Below are 22,815 nucleotides of genomic sequence, written 5' to 3' on the forward strand. Positions count from 1 at the left end.
ATGGTTCTTGTTTTTATCTTTCTGACTTATTTCGCTCAGCATGATATACTCAAGATCCATCCATGTGAACACACAATGCAATATACAGATGATATATTATAGAATTATACGCTTGAAACTTATATAATATTACTAACCAATGTCACCCCCATAAATTTAATAAAATTTTTAAAAATAAAAAAATGTGGGTTGGCCCTTCTTGACCTTCAAATTTAGTTTCAGGAAATTAAAAACACTTTATCTATATTCCTTCCTTTCTTCAGTAAATTTGTATCAAGAATCTTCTATTTGCCTGTTATTCAACTCAGTGATGGTAAAAAGGGATGCAGATTAAGAGCTCACAGTTGCCTCAGTTATGCATCAGAAAGGCTCTCTCTTAACGTGGAAGATGAAAACAAACATGATATGTGCAGTGAATGGTACACCCAAAAGGGCAGCCAGAGATGCTAGGGAAAGGGATTGATAAAAAAACAAACAAACAAAAAAAAAAAAAAAAGTTTGTGAGAAAAATAGCAAAAGAAACTCAGGGAATAAATGTGATGTGAGAAACTTTCTGCTAAGGATTATTTATCTCACAATTTGCCATCTACTTTCAGTCCTCGCACTTAACCATCTGTGCTTATCTCCAATATTACACTACCAGTTCTTTTAACATGTTCTATTCAGGAATTTCTCACCTGTGCCTGAATTCCTTCCAAACATTCTCTTTCTGAGTTTTCAAGCTACTGTGAGGAATCTTGGGTGAGAGTGAGCAACTAATTGAGTCCTGAATCTCTAGAACTGATTCAGAAGCTCAACCCATTCCCTTGAGGGTTCTTTCAAATGACAAAAAACAATTATTGATTTTATTGGTCAACATTTCTTGGTACTTTTAGGGAATGAGAAATTTTATTTAACACTAATGGTACCACCAGCCCAAGGCAGCAGAAAGATCACAATTTTGGAGCTCTGGCTGGTTTTGCTCAGTGGTTAGAGCATTGGCCTGTGGTCTGGAGAGGCCAGGGTTCAGTTCCCACTAAGGGCACGTACCTCAGTTGCAGTTTGTCCCCGGCCCTGGTTGGGTTGTGGGGGTGGTGGCCACTCGATGTGTCCCTTTCACGTCGATGTTTCTCTCTCTCTCTCTCCCTCCAACTCTATCTGAACAAAATATTGAAAAATGTCCCCAGGTGAGCATAAAAATATAATAATAATAAAGATCACAATTTTGGAGAAGAACTTGAGTTCTAGACTAGACTCAATCTTTCATCAACTGGGAGCCATAAGTCCCATAGGTAAGTCTTATTTTATATCTTTTGTCTTAGATTCCCAACTGGATGGTTCCTAGCAAAAGTATGCAGCTTTGGTATAAAAAAAATAATATTTAGAAAATGATGTTTTTTTATACACCAATAATAAACTATCATAAAAGGAAACTAAAAAAGATAAATAAATAACTCATTTACTATTGCAACAACAACAACAAAATAAGGTACCTAGGAATAAATTTAACCAAGGAGGTAAAAGATCTATACTCAGAAAACTATAGGACATTGTGGAAAGAAACTGAGGAAGATACAAATAAGTGGAAGCATATACTGTGTTCATAGATGGGAAGAATTAATATCATTAAAATGCCCATGCCACTCAAAGCAATCTATAGATTCAATGCAATTCCTATTAAAATAACAATGGCATATTTCACAGATATAGAACAAATATTCCAACAATGTATATAAAACAAAAAAAGACCCCAAATAGACTCAGCAATCTTCATAAAGAGGAACAAAGTAGGAGATATCACAATACCTAATATCAAATTATTGTAAGACATTGTAATCAAAACTACAAAGACATTGTAATCAAAACAGCCTGGTAATGGCATAAGAACAGGCACATAGATCAATAAAATACAACAGAGAGCCCAGAAATCAACCCAAGCCTTTATGGTCAATTAATATTTGACAAAGGAGGCAAGAGCATACAATTGAGTAAAGACAGTCTCTTCAATAAATGGTGTTGGGAAAATTGGACAGGTACATGCAAAAACAATGAAACTAGGCCACCAACTTACACCATCCCCAAGAATAAACTCAAAATGGATAAAAGACTTAAATATAAGTCATGAAACTATAAATATGCTAAAAGAAAACATAAGCAATGAAATCTCAGACATCTCTCATAGCAATATTTTTGCCGATATATCTCCGAGGGCAAGGAAAACAAAATAAAAAAAAATAAACAAATGGACTACATCAAACTAAAAAGCTTCTACACAGCAAAAGAAACCATCAACAAAACAAAAAGGGAACTCACTGTATGGGAGAACATAATTGCCAATGATATATCTGTTAAAGAGTTAATTTCCAAAAAATATAAAGTAATTATACAACATCAGGAAGACAAACAATCCAATTTAAAAATAGGCAAAGGACCTGAATAGACACTTCTCAAGAATACATACAGATGGCCTAGAAACATATGAAAAAAATGCTCAATATCACTAATCATCAGAGAGATGCAAATTAAAACTACAATGAGATATCACCTCGCGCCCACCAAAATAGCTATCATCAATAAAACAACAAACAATAAGTGCTGGTGAGGATGTGGAGAAATGGGAACCCTAGAGCACTGTTGGTGGGAATGCAGACTGGTGTAGCCAGTGTAGAAAACAGTATGGAGCTTCCTCAAAAAATTAAAAATGGAACTTCCTTTTCACCCAGCGATCCCACTTCTGGGACTATATCCTAAGAATCCCAAAACACCAATCAGAAAGAATATATGCACCCTTATGTTCACAGCAGCATTATTTACAATAGTCAAGATATGTAAACAGGCCAAGTGCACATCAGTAGATGAGTGAATAAAAAAGCTGTGGCACATATACATGATGGAATACTATGTGGCTATAAAAAAAAAAAAAAGAAGGAACTGTTATCCTTTGCAAAGGCATGGATGGACCTGGTGATTATTACACTAAATGAACTAAGCCAGTCAGGGAAAGACAAATACCATATGATCTCATTTATATGTAGAATCTAATGAACAAAATTAACTGATGAACAAAATGGAACCAGAAGCATGGATACATGGAACAGACTGACAGATCTCAGAGGGGAGGGGCATAGGCGGAGACTGGATGAAAGAAGGTAAAAGGATTAGCCAAAGAACATACATGCATAACCCACAGACAACAGTGAGGTGATGGCTAGAGGGAAAGGGGGTGGGGGCTGGGTGGAGGTAGGCAAGGGGGGAAAATGGTGACATCAGTAATAGTGTCAACAAGAAAAATAAAGTTAAAAGAAAAAAGTATACTGCTTGGTCAATAAATGTTACCATTATCCTACTTATCAACCCTATATACTTGGGAAAGTTACTTAAGCTTTGCAATGTTTTCTATTTTCTATTCTGAAAATGGAAGAAGTAATATACATATTTAACTTGAGGAATTGTGAGAATTAAGAGATAGCTTATGTAAAAAGTACTTAGCAGATATCATGTTGTATATAATTATTAGTACTTTTTGGTTGTAATGACTTGGAAGCATTTTAGGAATCTGGAGCATTTTAGAGTCACTGCCATGAAAAAAAAAACCCACATTATAATTATTGCTCTGCTGTATATAAATGGTTCATCCAGCCTTTATCATATTCTAAACATCTATATTTCCACTTTTAATTATTTTAACTGGGCTCTCTCCTTCTCCTTCCTGGGTAGAAGCTTACTAAATGTAGTTCTGATCCTCATTATTTTACTCAATGCTTTACTAAGGAAGGTACAACAATTTGAATTAAACCACATAAAGATTTTAATTGACAGAGCTATTTGACAATTCAAACTAATAAAGTCATCATTAAATCCTAATTTAGCATTACTCATAAGGATAAAAGGGCTATATCAAGCCATATTTTTATTGTAAAGTATTTATTGACAAAATTTATCTATAAATGGCGACATTATTTCTTTTATTAGGTAACATTCCATAAATTTTCTGAGAATATATATATAGTTAATCCTCACTGAGGATATTTTTCCACTGATTTTTAGAGTAGGAAGAGAAGGAGGGAGGGAGGGGGAGAGAGAGAGAAACATTAATATGAAAGAGACACATCGATTGTTTGTCTGCCGCATGACCTGGACCAGGGCCGGGGATTGAACCTGAAACACAGGTATGTGCCCCCAACTGGGAATTGAACCCGAGACCCTTCAGTCGGCGGGCTGACACTCTAACTTCTGAGCCAAACTGACCAGGACCAATCATTGAGCAGGACTAGAATCAATGTGAAGAACAGAACAGAACATGTAGAAATCAGAGCCAAAAAAGCAGGTATGGTTAAGAAAAAGATGTTTCTTTTCTTGGTGTTCATATTCCTCAAATAAATATATGTGCATTAGTTTAAAAAAATCAGAGTTCTTTAAAATAATATCAGGCTCCTCCCCTACCTCTCTCATCTACATTCTGATTCCTCTGAGGCAAAAACTTAAAACACTTTTTCTGTATTTTTTCCTAGATATTTAGAGTAAGTCTTCACTTAACATTGTTGGTAGATTCTTGGAACTGTAGTGAAATGATATATAACCAAACCAATTTTTACCATAGACTAATTAATATAAAAAAGTTAAGTTCCAACAGCGTTTCAATGTTACAATGAAATTATATTATTTGAGGATCTGCTTTATCTTCATATTTCTAAATGACAGCCTTTTATACCTATTTCTTGACTTTTCCATTTTAGGATTTATGTCTTAATCTCCTAACATGGAAGATTAAGATTTAGCTCTCTTATAATGTCTCCACATATACATTTCCTTTCTCAAACACCCAAAAATATTGTATCATATTTTTTACCAAAACAATATTTATGTGGTTAAATCCATATTCGTTAAGCAAAACTACATGCAGATTACCATTTCCTTTTTCCTTCTATTGTCCCCCAAGTTAATAACTGCCTTTTCTTTTTATATTGTTGTTTGGTTTTCTACTTGTCTAGAACAGCAATTTTCAACCTTTTCCATCTCATGGCACACATAAACTAATTACTAAAATTCTGCCCATAACAAAAAATGTATTATATTTTTTGCATATCTGACCAAAAACAATAGGTGTAATTATGATTCATTCACACCAGATGCTTATTGTTGTGTTGACTGTTGTCATTTTTTATTAGATAATCTAAGGAAAAGGAGGTCAGTGACCCTGACTAAAAATTCTTGCTGCACACTGGTTGAAAATCACTGGTCTAGAACAAATTCATGCCCAAACTTTCCAAAGGCCTGAAAAACACCCCTACGTACAGCCAAACACATCAGGTAAGCCTTATATTTCTTTCTTTCTTTTTCTTTATTCCTCTTGACAACATCCAGGCTGTAGCTCTGCTTCAGTACTCACTGGCTGCCTTCAAGGCCTGATGCCCAGCTGTCACCCTAAACTGTCCTTTACCATTACTCTGGAAGTTTCCTATGATTCCACCTGTATTTGTTTTCCAGGTTTTCAGATCCCACATTTTCCTATTTCGTGGTTCATTTACCCTTTGCAATGAACCAAAATAAAACATTTTACTAGTTAGAAATCTGTTGCAATGTTCCAGATGGTGGCTCATTCACTTGGAACCTCTGGCCCCAAAGTTCTTTTTCATCACATGTTTTGTGAGACTAGATTACCTCTGTCTTTTGCTTTTGAAAGAAAAGAAGTTTAATTAATTTTTTTTGAGACCCTGCAAATATGTTTTTTCTACTTTCGCACTTGATTGATAATTTTGGATGCCATAGAATTCTAGTTGATAAATAATTTTCTCTGGGAATTTTGGAGATCTTGTTCCATTGTTTTATAGCTTTCTAAGTTGCCAAGTCCAGTGCTAATCCTTTAATGGAACCTTTTTTTTTCCCCTGGGACTCCTTTAGAATCTCTTTATTATTTTTCTATCCAACATGCTGGTGAGCCCCTTAAATCTGGCAACTTGTGAAAAATATTCTTAAGTTCTTTTTTTTATACATAGTTTTCCCCTTTCATTTACTTTATTTTATCATCATTGACTGCAAGAGAGAGGCTAGACTTCCTCTAATTAGTCTTTTCTCTTTTTATCAGTCTGTTGTCTTATGGTTGAACTTTCAAGGACATTTCTTCAACTTAATATTCTAATCCTTTGACTGAAATATTTTATTTCTCTTCCACATTTTTAATTTCTAAGAGATATTTTTTTTGTTCTCGAATACTGCTTTCAATATTATCCTGCATTTATTTCATACAAGTGATTGCTTTCCTCTCTGATAATATTAATTACCTATTTGGGCACTTAAGAAGTTTTCTTCTGCCTGGCCGGTGTGGCTCAGTGGATTAAGTGTCTTCCCATGGACTGAGAGGTCCCAGTTTGATTCCCTGTCCCGGCGTATGCCCAGGTTGCAGGCTTGATCCCCAGTAGGGGACATACAGGAGGCAGCCAATCGATGTTTCTCTCTCCCCCTTTCTCTCTCTCTAAAAAAAAAAAAAAAAAATCAATAAAGACATATTTTAAAGAGAGAAGTTTTCTTCTGCTCCCAATTATAACTGTTTACTCAAAGTTTAGTTTTCCTATTTGTTCTTTTTTTTTTTATGACTGCTGCTTTTCACATCAGATGCTTTTCACATCAGATATTTTCTTTTTAAGAGTATCAGCCTAAAAAGTTCATTGGGAATTCTGGGTATGAAAGAGGGCTAGCCAATTGGTGGGATTTACTAAAGGGTGATAAGGCAGTATAACTGCTTTTTCATTGGTAGGCGATACAACTAAAAATGTGAGTATTTGTGGGTCTTTTTTGTTGAATCTGACAACCGTGGACCCTCCTTCAACTTATCACTTAGTGTCTGCCAGTGTTCATGGAGTTGAGTTGAAGAATAAGCTAGGTGTATATGTAAGGGAGTAGCAGATAGGAGGTATGTCTCACCATTCAGCATGTAATGATGATGTTTGTGGTGAAGTATGTCTGCCTTTGACGGTGCCTTGGACCTCAAAGCCCAGAGCTTCTCTAATTCAATCTAGCAAGAAAATGAACTTCAAGACTTCTACTAAGGTCTGAATAGCACATGTATGGAAACTGTGGGTGTTCCTACCAGATCCCTTTAGATCCTTCCTATTGATTCTATGAATCCATTCCCCAGGTCCATGTGCTTTGCTGCTAATAACTCTCACTTCACCTGCAGCCTTCTTCAGTGTCTTATTTTTAAGCTACAAAAGCCACTTTGGCAGCATGCCAAAAGAGCTGGAAGTACCTGGAAGATAATATCCTTACCCCCAGCTATAGTGAATTACTTCTGCAAGAGCATGCCTCTAGTCAGGACAAATTCTGAGATGTAACACAAACTCCAGAGCTCCCCTACAGGATGGGACAGAAGCTGAGACTTAGTCTAAAATCACTCTTTTGCGTGGCTTCCTACTTTTTACTGTTTCCCACACTTCCATATTGGTTTCTCTTGGGAGCACTTTCTTAACAAAGCGCTTCCATATGAATCTACATCTCAGAGTCAGCTTTTGGAGATCCCAGTCTAAGACCATCATGTAGTTGCCTGGCTTTGGGAAAGATCCAGTAGTCGACCAATCTTCATCAAACTGGCAACTAGTACTTCTGATTTGGGGCCTGACCCAAACCCCTACTACCATGAGAAGTTTCAAGAACCTCCAATTCTTGAACCTTTAGAGTGTTCCAGGAAGCAGAAATTCACAGGCTTCTAGAAGTTTCGGACAATTGTAGAGCAATTTCCTGTACTGTCATTTTTATTTGATTTTAAGTTAAACTTCAGAAACACCTTGAGCTTCATAGAATTGAGTTCAGGCTATTCTTCCAAATGCCTTGAGGTACAACTCCCTCTCCTCTTGGCAATGTGTATGTACTTTAGTAGAAAAACATGCAAGTCTTATCTGATTTAAGTCTCTAGAAGTTAAGATGTTCTATAGTCAGAAAACATGGGTTCAATTACTTTACCACCTGTGTGACTACAGGCAAGTTACTGAAACCCTCTGTCACAATTTTCTCCCCTGAAACAAATATGCTTATTACAGTGCCTGTCATATAGTGAGTCCTATCTTTTGAGTTATTTTCTGATGGTGATAATGAGATTTTGGTACTACCACCATATGCCTTCATGTAGCTTCCACATTTCAGAGATATTTGGCAAAGGTTAAGAATGTAGTCTAAGGCAGTGGTTCAAATAATGTAGTCTCCAGACAAGCAGCAGCATCCCTGGGAACTTCTTAATAAGGCAAATTCTCAGGCCCTAGTCCATACCTACTGAATCAGAAACTCTGCTGATGGAGCCCAGCCATGTGTTATAACAAGCCCTCCAGGGGATTCTAGTACACAGTCAAGTGTGAGAAACACTGACTTAAGGCCATAGATCAGAGAAAAATATGACAGACTCCATGGAGATGAATGCCAAGACCTAGAGTCAGTTGGGTGGTATTGAAGATCATAAGTAGAACTAATGAATATATATATATAAATTCAATGATTAGACATAGGAGCAAGTCATACTTTTATTAGAGTAGTATACTTGTAAATGTTAAGATCATCATGTTATAAATGAATATGAATCGGAGCAGAGAACTAAAGAGTAAAATGTAGATTTTAAGTTTGTAAAATTGACAGTGAGTCTACAGCACATAGTCTTGAAATGCAAATAGAAAAGTAAATTAATGCAAGAAAAACATAATTACTGGGCCCAGAAACTGAAGAAATACTTGATAGAATCCTTAATTGTATTCATGCTTTTCTGAAACAAGCTACCAAATGTACATGGTCTGAAACATTTGCTGAAGAAAACTCATTTGAAGTTGTCACTTTGCCAGAGACACAACTATTGAAATTCGTTTGAAATTCTGAATTAATACCATGCAAGCAAATAATTTTTAGAAGCAAAGAAGAGAACTTAAGATCAAGAAAGAGCTCCTTGAATCTGCCACTCAGAATATGAGGGAACCAAGCAAGAAACAAATATTCCAACATCACTTATGTAGCAATTTACAGTTGCTTAAAGCCAATTAGGTCATTTATTCTGAGTACAAATCAGAGACGCAAGAAAGCCAATCCCTAGATTAAGTCTTCCAAGAGCCTGAAATTTTAAAAAGAGCAAGGAATACCCTTGTCCCTGGAGAAAGCGAATCTCAGAGGGCAACTCACACAGGTTCATGTTCAAGGGTTATGGCCAGCCATTCAATTTACTTTGACACATAATCTCTCTGAGCAGCTCAGCCTAATCTCCTGCATGACAAGGCAGAGGATATTTCTCTCCAGTCCTTTATGGCCTCTGTGCAAAGATCTCAAAGCTCTGAATACCACCACAAGGATACTGGACTATCTGAATGTCCGACAAACATATCTATATTCCTTACTCAGTGCAGTCTCACTTTACATTAATGATAATAATATTCAAAATATTAATAAAATAATGGCTAATTTATACAATATTTATGCCTAACAGAGCCCCTGCTAAGCACATTACATGCATATTCTCAGTGGATCTTCAAAACATAGCTATGAAGTGAGTACTGCTTGTATTACATTATCCAGATAAGGAAATTAAGGCTCAACAATGCTAAGTAACTTAAAGTCAACAAGTTACTGTGGTGGAGCCTGGATTCAATCCCAGGGCTATCTGACTCCGAATGCTCTGTACTTAACCACAGTGTTTTGATGCCTTCATTCAGAGTTCAATCTATTTCAGCAGTTGCAGTCTGTGATACATGTGCAATTCCTTTTGCCTCACAAAGACAGAAGAAAACATTTTAGGTAGCAATATTATGTTACTGAAATGTGCGTGAGGACAATGTTTTATTTTTGGCTGAGTACTGGATCTCTGTAGCCTTAGACAGCTATAAGTATGTTAGGACTCTCCCTCCTAAAGTCATTGTATAAGTGGAGATTCAGCTAGTCCCCATAGTGCTTGCTTTAAGATTGGTGATGCTTTAGTTGCCATGGACACCAGATTTCAACACACCGCTGAGCACAGGGAATCTATCCCATGCGAAGCAATGGAGCCAGCAGATGGGCACAGCTAACTGTAACGGCTAACTGCACATAATGTTATGACCAATATTTGTTTTGCCACCTCTCATTTAGATGATGTCCTCGCTCATAAAGACTGTAAGACCACCTCTCATGTGGGAAACAGCTTCTTTATGGCCCAGGTAGCAACAGTCACACTTAACATGTCAAAGTTATTCATTTGTCTGAGTTGTTGAATGGGTACAGCTATTCAGAAAAGGAAATCTGATCTTACACAAACACTCTTTTGTTCAGTTTGTTAAAATAAAGAATGGATCAAATGACTTTTTGAAAATTTAGTTTGTCCAAGTAGCTAGCACCCCAAGAGTAATGAGTCTGTTAACTTAAATCCATAAAGCACTTATCCTAGTTATTATATATATATATATATATATATATATATATATATATCATGAGAAAAACATATGTTTTCCTTGAGACAAACGAAACATCCAAGGCATTGTATTTAATTAATGAACGAAGGTCAGAGATCAATTAATAAAAGTGAATCATGAAGAGAAACACTTACTTGAACAGATCATGGACTGTCAGCAAGTTTACCAAAAGACCTTCGCCACACTGGGGTATTAAAAGACTTTTCTACCACGTGAAGGAAATCCATTGTGTATTGAGTAGGAGCCACTTACATGAAAAACATCACTCATTAAATTAACCAGCAAAAATGAAATTAGTCAAATTAATAAGAAATTAGCACAGTCTATAATTTCCATATATATATATATATATATAGTAAAATATCTTTATACAACACTGAGAGGTTGAATTACTGGCAAAATAATTTAAAAGAATTTTTATTATGCATATTTCCCCAGTTTATTTATTCAATAATAAGAAAATTGCAAACCATGCTCTCTTTGAAGAATTACAATACAAATAATAAGATTAGGTTTTAGTGGAGTGTACATTAATAAGTGAAAAGATATAAATAAATCATATCTAAGAAAATCTGGATTATTTTGACTAGGTTTGTTAAATCATTGTATCAGAAATTTTTAATAAAAAAATAAGGAAAATGTTTAAGTATCTTCAATTTAAACTAATTTAGAGTTAGGAGTAGCATTACTTTATGTTACGCAAGTAAATGCAATTGAATGATTCTAAAATGGGAATGGTTCCATGAGCATCCAGATCATATTTTCTATCTGTTCTGGGAATGTTGTAATAGTGTCTCTTCCTTTATCATTATGAAATAATGTAAAACTACTAGAATGTCATCTATTTGGGCTTTTAAAGAAATTCTAAAAAACCTTCCATATATAGTTGAAAACTACGTTTACCAGAAAAAAAAAATCCACACATTCACTTGCAGATGTTCAGTCCTTAATCCAGCAAAGAAATGTGCCAGGCAGTAAATTTTTCTTTCAGTATAAACTACAAACTGGAGAGCTGATATTCTTTCATTTGTGGAAGAAGTCATTTTTAGTATGAAAGACAATGAAAATTATGAAGTTTTATGGGAATCAGTCAAATATGTTGTTAGGTAGTCTCATAAAATTAAAAAATATATATACAGTGATTCGGAGCTTTGTAATCAATGAACCAGCAGCAGTAGCATCACCTGGGGGTTTGCTAGAGATGTAGAATCTTGGGACTTACCCTAGACCTACTGAATCAAAACCTGATTTTTAACAAGATCCCCAGAAAATTTGTGTGCACATTAAAGTGTGAAGAGCACTAACTGAAAGCACAGATTTGGCAACCAGCCTGTGGGAGATGGAACCTCATCTCTGCCACTGAGTAGCTGTGTAACTTGGAACAAGTTCCACAACCTCTCTGTGCCTCGGTTCCCTCACTGGGTATGATGGAGATAGTAACAGTACCTATCATAAAATTGCTGGTAGTGTTAAATGAACATACATGCAAAGTGCTTACAACAGTATGCACAATAAGTGATCAATCAGTGTTAGTTCTTATATCCTTTCAGCAATCACAGGGTTCTATATCAAGAGTAACAAAGGATCTAAACCGTAGCCTACAGAAGTGGCCCGCTTTCTGGCAGGTCTACAATCAGGCAGTTAGAAACTGGACTTGGACTTGGCCTACAAAAAAATGCAGCTTCCCCAATCTACTGTCATTTTTAAGCCAAACTTGAGAGTTTAATTATGCAGTGCACACACACAGCTGCTTAAAAAAACAGACCACTCAAATCCAGACTGAGTAAAACCCTACATATGCATTTTTTCCGTGATTGCTGAAGGCAACAATAAAGAGACTAATTTGCTACCCTAGAAATCTCCATCCTCATTTTCCACCCATCAGTTTGTTATGTATTAAAAAGTCTGATTAAACCCAGTGCTAAAAATAATGTGGAAACACAGGCATCCCCAAACACTGGTAAGGGAACGGAAATAGATGTAACCTATTTGGAAAACAGTTTGATAATCTCTATCAAGTGAAAAACACCTGTACATTTTGACTTAGAAACTGTCTTGAAAATGTATCCTACATATGTACTTGCAAGAGAAGGCAAAGATACATATATAGAAAAATATATGTACATAAGTACATATTACATGTAAATATTATGTATGTGTACTTGCATGTTATATGTATCTGTGTATATTCTTTATAGCACTGTTTTTAAAATATGTTTTATTGATTTTTTAGAGACAGAAGAAGGGAGAGAGAGATAGAAGCATCAACGTGAAAGAGAAGCATCCATAGGCTGCCTCCTGCACACCCCCTACTGGGGATGAGCCTGCAACTGTGGCATGTGCCCTGACCAGGAATCAAACCAGCACCTCTCAGTCCATGGGAGGACGCGCAATCCACTGAGTCACACTAGCTGGGCTACAGCACTGGTTTTGATAGCAAAAACAAACAAACCTTGAATCAACTTAGTGTCCATCAATAATGATTAAGTTATGGTATAAACACTAAGCCAAACCAGTATAAAGAATAAGACATCTTTCTATGTAGTAATGTGCTAAGATGCCTAGGTTACATTACACAAGAAAGCAAACTGTAGAAAAAATACACATACAATATGATCATTTGTATAATTGTATAACAATATAGGTATTTTATGCAATACAGAATTCCTAGAAAAGAAAATGTTAATGATTACATTGAAAGAAGACATTTTATTATATCTTTTTGTATACTCTTATTGTTTGACTTTACCTTATATGATGACAGTAATAATTTTTAAGAAAACAAAGAAAGTTCTGAAAAAACTTAACATTACACCTCCAGGAACTAGAAAAAGAAGAAAAAAAAAAAACATAACTAAGTTAGCACAAGAGAGAAAATATAAACAGTAGAGCAAAAATAAATAAACTAGAGACTAGGGATATAATAGAAAAAATCAACAAAAATAAGAATTGGTTCTTTGAAAACATAGACAAAATTGACAAAACTTTAGCTAGTCTAAGAAAAAAAAGACTCAAAAAAACAAAATCAGAAATGAAAGAAGGGACATTACAACTCATACTGCACAAATACAACGAATCATAAGAGAATTCTATGAATAATTATACACCAACAAACTGTATAATCTAGAAGAAATGAATGAATTCACAGAAACATGCAGCCTACAAGACTGAATCATAAAGAAATTGAAAGTCTGAACAGACCGATAACAAGTAAGGACATTGAATCAGTAATCTAAAACCTCCCAAAAAGAAAAGCCAAGACCAGAAGTTTTCTGGTGAATTCAAACATTTAAAGAAAATTAATACCAACCTTTCTCAAACTTGTCCAAAACCTTGAAAAGAACATTTCAAATTCATTTTATGAAATCAGCATTACCCTGATACCAAATCCAGATAAGGACACTACAAGAAAATTAAAGCCCCAATATCCCTGATAAATATATATTTTAAAATTGCAACAAAATACTATAAACCAAATTCAACAACACATTAAAAGGATCATACATGATTATGTGTGGTTCATTCCTAGGACACAAGGATGGTTTAATATATATGCAAATCAATGAATGCGATACATCATATTAACAGAATGAAAGATAAAAATCATATGATCATTCAATAAATGCATAAAAGGCATTTGTCCTTGGCCAGGCAGCTCAGTCAGTTAGAGGGTTGTCTCAATACGCCAAGGTTGCAGGTTCTATCCTTGGTCAGGGCACACACAAGAAGCAACCAATGAATGCATAAATAAATGGAATAACAAATCCATGTTTCTCTCTCTCCTTTCCTGTCTCTCTCTCTAAAATCAATAAATTAAAAAATTTTTTTAAAGCATTTGACAAAATTCATCATCTCTTCATGATAAAAACTCTCAACAAATTGGGTGTAGAAGGAACATATCTCAACATAATAAAGGCCATATAAAAGAAGGTCACAGCTAATATCATACTCAATGATGAAATTTGAGTGCTTTTCCTTTAAAATCTGGAACAAGTGCCCATATTCACCACTCCTACTCAACATAATAATAGAAAAAAAATAACCCTAAAGTTTATATGGAACCACAAAAGACCCCCTAACAGCCAAAGCAATCTTGAGAAAAAAGAACAAAACTGAAAGAATCACAGTTCCTGATTTCAAACTTTATTACAAAGCTAGAGTAATCAAAACAGTGTAGTACTGGCATATAAACAGACACATAGACAATGGAACAGAAAAAAGAGCATATATACACACACACACACACACACACACACACACACACACACACAATATTTGACAAGGGAGCCAAGAACAGTCATTGGGGAACAGCTGGTCTCACCAATAAATGTTGCTGGGGAAACTGGATAACCACATGTAGAATAATAAAACTGGACTCCTATCTTATACCACTCACAAAAATTAATTCAAAATGTATTAAAGACTTAAACATAGGACTTGAAATTGTAAAACATAAAGAAAGCATAGAGAAGAAGCTTCTTGGCATTGATCTTGGTGATGATTTTCTGGCTATGACACTAAAAGCACAAGCAACAAAAGAAAAAATCAGTAAGTGGGACCACGTCAAACTAAAAGCTTCTGCACAGCAAAAGAACAATCAACAAAATGAAAAGACAACCTACAGAATAGGAGAAAATATTTTCAAATCTTATTTCAGACAAAGGGTTAATATCTAGAATATATAAAGAACTAATATAACTCAATAGCAGAACAACAAACAACTTGATTCAAAAATGAGCAGAGAAACTTCATAGACATTTTTCCAAAGAAGACGTACAAATGTTCAACAGGTAGATGGAAAGGTGCTCAACATCACTAATCATTAGGGGAATGCAAATCAAAACCACAATGAGATATCACCTCACACCTGTTAGAATGGCTATCATCAAAAAGACAAGAGGTAATCAGTGTTGGCAAGGATGTGGAGGGAAAAAAACCACCCTTGTGCACTGTTGGTGGAAATATAAATTCATACAGGCAACGTGGAAAACTGTATCGAGGTTCCTCAAAAAAATTAAAAAGATAATTAATATATGATCCAGCAGTCTCAATTCTGGATATTTATTTGAAGGAAATGAACAGGATTTCAAAAACATACCTGCATCCTCATGTTCACTGCATAATAGCCAAGGAAGTGGGAGATCACAAGACAGACCTTGCCAAGGGGCAGACACTTTGGTTACCACACAATAGTCATTCCCCTTTCCTTTCTTCTTGTTTGTCAAAACCTACATTTAATGACAGAGGTTAGAAATGAAGGACACTAGCCTTCTCAGCCTCCCCTGAAACATGATCAAGTGCTGGGCAATGAGGCAGAAGGGAAATTCTTCAAGGATAGATGTTCTATATAAACTTTTAAAAGATACAAGAAAAAAGCCTCACTCTCCCTTTCTATTTCAATTGTCTGGGAGCATGGTGATTGGACTGGCAGCAGCCATCTTGCAACCTTGCAAAGGCTAGCTCTCACACTGAGCATAGCAGAGAAAATGATTGGAAAGGGTTTGGGTTCTGACGACTTTGCTGAGTTGCTAAACCAATCCCGGAATGGCCTAGCTCTATACTCCTTGTAAAGCGAGGTAATAAATGTTCTCATTGTTTAGATCACTTTTTATTGTACATTCTTTTATTTGGTACTAAAGCATCCCCACTTATACAGCTGCTAACCACCTATCTTAGAAATGAGCTGAGGAACCAATTAACAATTGGTTAGTAGATGCAAAATGGAATAACGCTGATTTCATTTAGCAGCTACTATGTGCCAAGTACTATACTAGGCACTTTATCTAGGGTGAGTCATCACAGCAACTTCCAGACAAGTACCTCTGTGACTAGGAAAATAAAATCACATTGATATTTTCTTAAATCTTAAACAATTTAGCATTTCCTTTCATTACAAATGGAAACCACAAACCACCAGCAGTACTTGTAATGTTGCCATCTACAGAAATCACAGATATATTCGTATCATACTGCAGTTGTTGAAGATATCTTGAAATATCATTGTTTCACTATTTCAAAAGTACCGTAATACTTAGACTTGCTGCCAAATCTTGTTATTTAATGTAAAGAAGCACATTTTAAAAATGATTTGGTCGCCCGGCTGGTGTGGCTTTGTGGTTGAGCATCGACGCATGCATCAAGAGATCGCCAGTTCGATTCCCGGTCAGGGCACATGCCCAGGTTGTGGGCCTGATCCCCAGTGAGGGTCATGCAGGAGGCGGCCAATCATTGTTCTCTCATCAATGTTTCTATCTCTCTCTCCCTCTCCCTTCCTCTCTCTGTAAAAATCAATAAAGGAAAAAAAAAATTAAAAATGTTTTGGTAACCGAATGTCAATATAATTGGTTTCCTTTGTAATCCTACGTGTTTTACTTTATACATCTGAAATGTTATTATAAGAAGTACCATAGGTTTCAGCAGATTTACAAAGAAGTTCTTGGCACAAAAGGTGTTTAGACCCCCAGTAACCAGTCCTCCTTGTGACTATTCTTAATCAATCCACTTTCCACATAGAAAACCTGGGTGAGCTTCTTAAAAGGTAAATAAAATGAAGACATTCCCCTGTTTAAACTTGAAACAAATTCAAAGTCCTGTGACTGACCTGGCCCTGAAGGATCTGATTTTTACCCTGCTCAGGCCTCTTACCTGGTCTTGAACTCCTCTATCCTTTTAGCCCTCATTCACTCTGCTCCAACCATGTTGGCCATCTTTCATTTCTTTGAAATATCCAAGCAGTTTCCCACCTCAGTGGCTCTGTCCTTGCTGTCCCCTCTGCCTGGAATAACTGCTCTTGAAGCAGCAACTTCATTCTCATGCTTCAGTGATGAGCCAGGAAATCACCCCCACAAAGAAACCTTCCTCACTAACCCAAGCTAATCTTCCCTCCCCTCTCCTGCCCTGCCCCCAGTTAGTTCCTGTTTATTTCCTTCAGAGCACTTATAACAACATAATTATATTGAATTTTTTGTGTTCAATATTAAACCCTGGCATCTAACAAGGTGCCTGGCACATGTAAAAACCTGACATTCACTGAATGAATGAATAAACGACAGAATAAGTGAATGAGGAAGCTATTATTAATTCATTTTACAAGTGAGGAAATTGAGACTCAAAGATGTTAAATTATTTGTCCAAGGTCACCCAGTGAAAAATTTATTATTTTAACTATGTCTCCTAGGCCTCCCCTTAATCCCTTTTCTATTTTTTTCTAACTTCCTTTTCTCTGCTACATTTCAGCCAATTTGTGGAAAGCAAAATAGACCCAATACAAGTTTTTATGGTGTGATTTATTGGGACTTTAGTGCCCATTGCTCAAGGATATCTGCCTAATCCTCAAAGCTATTTCCCTTGAGTGTTTCCAGGAAGGAATATATTACCTAGATAAAGAGATTTTTTTCTGTCTCTGTCTGTCTACATACACACACATTTTTTTTTTCATTTCTGAATCTTATAAATGGAAATACAAACAATAAAATCAAACACAAGAAAGAAAATTCAGAAAAGGGTAAACTAAGGAAGAAAAATATTAGATAAACCCAAGGTAAATGCTAGTGTACAAAAGTACCTGTGATGAAGGACTTCACAAAAGCCTATGTGGACCACAATACTGGCCATATGCTTCCTAAGAGGCAACATAAAGTAAAAAAATACAATCAGTTACCATGACACATTCTGATAATTTAAAAAAATCAATCAATCCAGGAGGAGCACAATTATTCCTGTTTCTAAATCTTGAGAGAAAGTCCTCTTGTGGGTCCTCATAATGAAAGTATGGTAGAATATAGTAATCAGTAGTCTAAACTAAAACCTTATAAATAAATGCATCAAGCTTCATAGAATGGTGTCATATAGCATCCCTTTACAGATGTGCTTGGTATAATGCCAAAATCTATGTAGCACTGTACTGCCTTACTATTCAAAGAATGGTCCCTGGACCAGTAGCATCACCAACACCTGAGAACTTCTTAGAAATGCAGAATCTCAGGCCCAACCCCAGGCCTGCTGAAATAGAATGTGTATTTTATTAACATCTACAGGTGATTCCTATGAACATTAAAGTTGAACAAGCACTGGTCTAATGATTAGGCTTGATCTGAGGCAAAATTTGTAATAAATTAGTAGTCATTTATTCATTCATTCAATAAATATTTACTGAGACCTTGGCAGTAGGAAAGGACTTTTTTAAAACAGGACACCAAAGCACCATCATAAAAGAAAATATTAATAAATGAGAAGCACCATTGAAACTGAATGATAAAGCAAGCCATAGAGTAGACACTATTTGCAACAACACCAAATAAAGCAAAGTTGAGAATCTAAATATGTACCAGGCACTGCCTTAATGCTGGGAATACAGCAATAAAAAAACAAAAAATACTCTACCCTAATGGAGCTTGCATTTTAACTAGAGAAGACATAAATCAACAAATTAAGTAAAATGAATCAAGAAAGGGGCATAAGTCAGGGGATGGGATTGCAGTTTCAAATACTGTGGACAGGGAAGGCCTCATTAAAGAGGTAACATCCTGTACAAGGTCAGGGAGCTAGCTATAAAAATAGCTAGGAGAAGAGTATTCCAAGCAAAGGGAACAACCTGAAACAGTAGATGTCTGAAATAGCAAGGACAGTATGGTTGAGGCAAAGTGAGCAAGAAGTGGAGTAGGTATACAGCAGGTCAGATCATACGGGGCCTTGTTGGCCATTTTAATTATCTTAGCTCTAACTGTGAGTGAGATGAGAAGCCACTGAAGAAAAGGTAACAGGGAATCACTGCGGATGTTGATTAGAGAAATAACATAATAAAAACAATTTTTAAGAAGACTGGTTTCTCAGAGGTACATGGGATGGCTTTGAGTGACAGAATCCAGCTCAGAGTATATTTCTCTAATCCCAGCAAATGGTGATTCATTCAACTATTAGATGCCAAAGATGTGCCACGTAGTGTGCAGAGGATCTAGACCAGGGTGATAACTGAGGGAACTGCCAGAAGAAAATGACTCTAAATGACATTGGAGGGAAAGAAACTCAGGACATAATGACAGATTATTTATAGAGAATTGACAGAGTTCGCAATTCAATTAAATCAAGGTTTATGGAACATCTAATAAGGGCAAAGCCATATGCTGGCCAGGACATGGGAGTGCAGATGGTGCATAAGACTTGTATTTTTCCTTCAAAGGGCTTCCAGCCTGGCGTACTTAGCCCCTCCCTTTCAAGCCTGAACTTCATGGATTGCCCCAACTGACGCTGACACACACTAGCTGATTTGCCCAGAAGAAGAGCAGTTTCTTTACCCTTCAAGCTACTCTCTCTATATATCCTAGGAACAGGGGCCAAAGCCCCTCAACTTGATTAGCATAAAAAGACAGATCTGGTTTGGCTGGAGAGCAGAAAAGAGGTCCTAGTAAATGTCTTGCTGGATCAGCCTTGTAGACTGTCCCTGGGACCCTAGTTTTGGGGAATGGAGTCCTTCTGGTCTGTTTCCACTTGTATGACCACTCTGCCATTTCATTCTGGAGAAAAGGCCCCAAGGCACAGAAAGGGAAAGAAGCAAGTTTAAGGAAAACAACTGGGGGGAAAAAAAAAGGAAAATTATCTACCACCAGACTGCAAGGTCTGAGGAACACATGCAAATGTAATGCAAATGATATGTAAATAGCCCTATGGCCTTCTAAAAGGTTTTATACAACTGGAAGGGACCTTGAGAAACTGCTAGCAGATAATAGTGACTCAGAGGCAGAGTGAACTATTTCAAGACAACTTTGTCACACAGATCTTTGCTGCCCTGCTAGCACACTGCAGTCTCCAGTAATCTTTTTTCTCACTTGAATCAACCTCACCTATTACAAATAAAAAAGAAATAGTCTGTCACTGTAAAGGTTATCTAAGTTAATTACATGTTTGAAACACTCTGTGTACCTTTAATTTTTCTTCAAATGTCTCTCTCACCCAAATAAAGGCAAATTATATGTGTCACTTCCTCCCTAGAACAAAATTAGGCTCCAGTGGGTTATGAATGAAAGAGCCTCTCAGTTCTAGTAACTTTGATCCTTTGGAGAATTTTTTTCCTACTCCACAGAAACTAGCACATTCTCTTCTAATATCCACACGCTGTATTCAAAGTTAATCGGGGGCGGGGGGGGGGGAACGACATATATGGTTGTAAAATCCAATTCACTTCAAGGAGCCACTAGAAAGCTGTCCATTAAGAAAACCTGCCCTGTCAAGTACGTTGTTGTCTTGGCAATCTTAACTAGGCATTTTTAAATGAAAAATGCACATTTGATTACAATGGGGTACAACTCTGTCTACATTTATGTATTTAAAAGAGGATACCCCCAGCAGATATGCATTTCATAACAGCCATGAGATTAACTGAATAGTAAGCATATCACACCTACATCTGGGCAGTTATTCTAGGCTACAGCCCCGGGAGTCACAGAAGCAACTGCCCTCCACATTAGTGATGGAAACAATGATGGCATAATGAGCCCCCAAAACTCCATCACTTTTCTAGTACTCTAACATTCCAAGATGCTTCAGCTTTTGACAAGAGGGTCAAAGGAAGGGAAATCCCTTTCATTTTCGAAGTTTTTAAAATCACGTTTGAAAGGGCCTCCAGAAAGCTACTGGGCAAAGAGGCATCTCTGGGTAGATGCCACGTTTTGCGGAAAACCTGGACAACACAAAGACACCAAATCCCAACAAATGAGCAACTGAAAGGGAGAAGGGGGAGAAGACAGACAAAAGCAGGAAATAAACCTCCAGAGAGTGAAGAAATGGTAACACTCAAGAGTAACAAAGAGATGGAGAATGGCCAGGGGTACTGCTCCTGGAGCCTAGTGTCCCAGGAAAGGCGGTGTGGTAAAGCCGGGCATGCGGCGAGCTCCCCCCGGTGGCCGGGGCTGCCTCTTACCTCCTGGGCGAGTTTCTGCTTGAGCACCAGTGCGGCACACAGGTAGCCCGCGCGGCCCACAAACAGCTCATCTGAACCGCACTCCAGGAAGGAGACGGGAGCGCAGACGGCGCACAGAGCGCGGAACTTAGCCAGCGGCTGCACGTAGTCGGACCGGCCCAGGGCGTGGTACACGAGCGTGGCCACAGCATACACACCGGCGCCCCCGAGCAGGAAGGCTGCGCGGGTGTCGGCGTCTGGCTCGCCCCACTCCTCAGCGCGGGCGCACGCGTCTATGAGGCGCTTGGCCGAGCGCAGGTAGCGCTCCCGGGCCGCGGCAAAGAGCGGGCTCTGAGAGACGTGGTAAAGCATGTAGGCCACCCCGGCCACGCCGCCGTACAGCCCCCCCTGGCAGCTGCTGGCCACCGCCGCCGCCCCCCGGGCCTCAGCGCCTCCCCCGAGTGGGGGCAGCTCCTGGAGGATGCGCTCGATGGTGGCGGTGACCAAGGGTGCCACCGCCTCCTCGCACTGGCCGGCCAGCAGATTGCCCTGGTAGTCATCGAAGCGGTTGACGAAGCAGCGCTTGGTGTCCATGCTGCTTCCTGTGCCCCTCAATGCCGAGCCAGGGTCCGCTTGAGGGCGTGCCCTGCAGCCCAGCGCACCACCTCTCGCTTTCGGAAGCGCTTGGGTAGCGGTAGATTCGGCGGGGATGGAGCAAAGAGGCTGAGACGGGAGGTGACAAGAGGAGGCGGGCGCGAGGAAGAAGCACGGAGCGGATTGCCAAGTGGGTCACCGGGCTGCCGCGAGGCTCCCGAGTGGCCCGAACGAGCGCGGGGGATGTGCGTCGTCCGCCCCCCTCCCAGAGGCAGCGCCCTCGCCGAACGCGCCCCCTCCTGCGCCGCCGCAGCTCGGCCGCCTCTCCAAGGGGCCGAGGTGATCTCCGGCAGGACCCACGCGGGGCCCGCGCCACTCCTCCCGCTCCGCCCCCAACTCCTCCCTTCCCGGCGGAAGGCCAGGGACACGCGCGGGACACCGATCCAGAACGCTGAGGCTGGGCATAAGCACACCTGGCGGTAGAGGTGAAGACTTCCAGTCCTTTATATACTCAGTGTGGTCCTGGAGTCAGCAGATCAGCATCATCTGGGAGTTATGTTAAAACTGCAGCAGCTCAGACTTCGTTCCAGACCTATTGGCTCTAAATCAGCACATTAGCAAGCTCCCCAAATGATTCGCATGCACATTAAAGATTTGAGATGTACTAGGGAAAAAAACTGAGCTCCCTCCTGAAACTTGTTTTGTTTTTGTTTTTTTTTTTATCTTGGTCACTTTGGAGTTCTCATTCTGAACACTTCAATCCCAAAGGGTGAGAGGTTTGAGTACATCACGTTTCATGCATTAAAATGGTGAAATGTCCCATTGGGAAACTTTTTCTTGGCTTTGGTTGTTGTGATATTTTTCTTGGAGTATAAAGTGAAAATTCAAAAAACCACACCAAGTTAAGGTAAGAGAAAGAGGGTGGAGGTTCTGTCTTTC

The 22,815-nt window shown here is 38.1% G+C and overlaps 1 protein-coding gene across 1 annotated transcript in view; it reads right to left on the minus strand.

The window, feature by feature from the left end:
* Window positions 1-21,982, minus strand: part of LANCL3 (LanC like 3) — a 101,348-nt gene extending 79,366 nt beyond the window's left edge. The window contains exon 1 of the mRNA XM_036271315.1: window positions 21,304-21,982. Coding sequence (XP_036127208.1) covers window positions 21,304-21,876 — 573 coding nt within the window. The 5' untranslated portion in view covers window positions 21,877-21,982. The remainder of the gene's footprint in view (window positions 1-21,303) is intronic.
* Between the last annotated feature and the right edge of the window lie 833 nt (window positions 21,983-22,815).

The sequence above is a fragment of the Molossus molossus genome, unplaced genomic scaffold, assembly GCF_014108415.1.
Source record: "Molossus molossus isolate mMolMol1 unplaced genomic scaffold, mMolMol1.p scaffold_m16_p_2, whole genome shotgun sequence".
NCBI classification, from domain to species: Eukaryota; Metazoa; Chordata; class Mammalia; order Chiroptera; family Molossidae; genus Molossus; species Molossus molossus.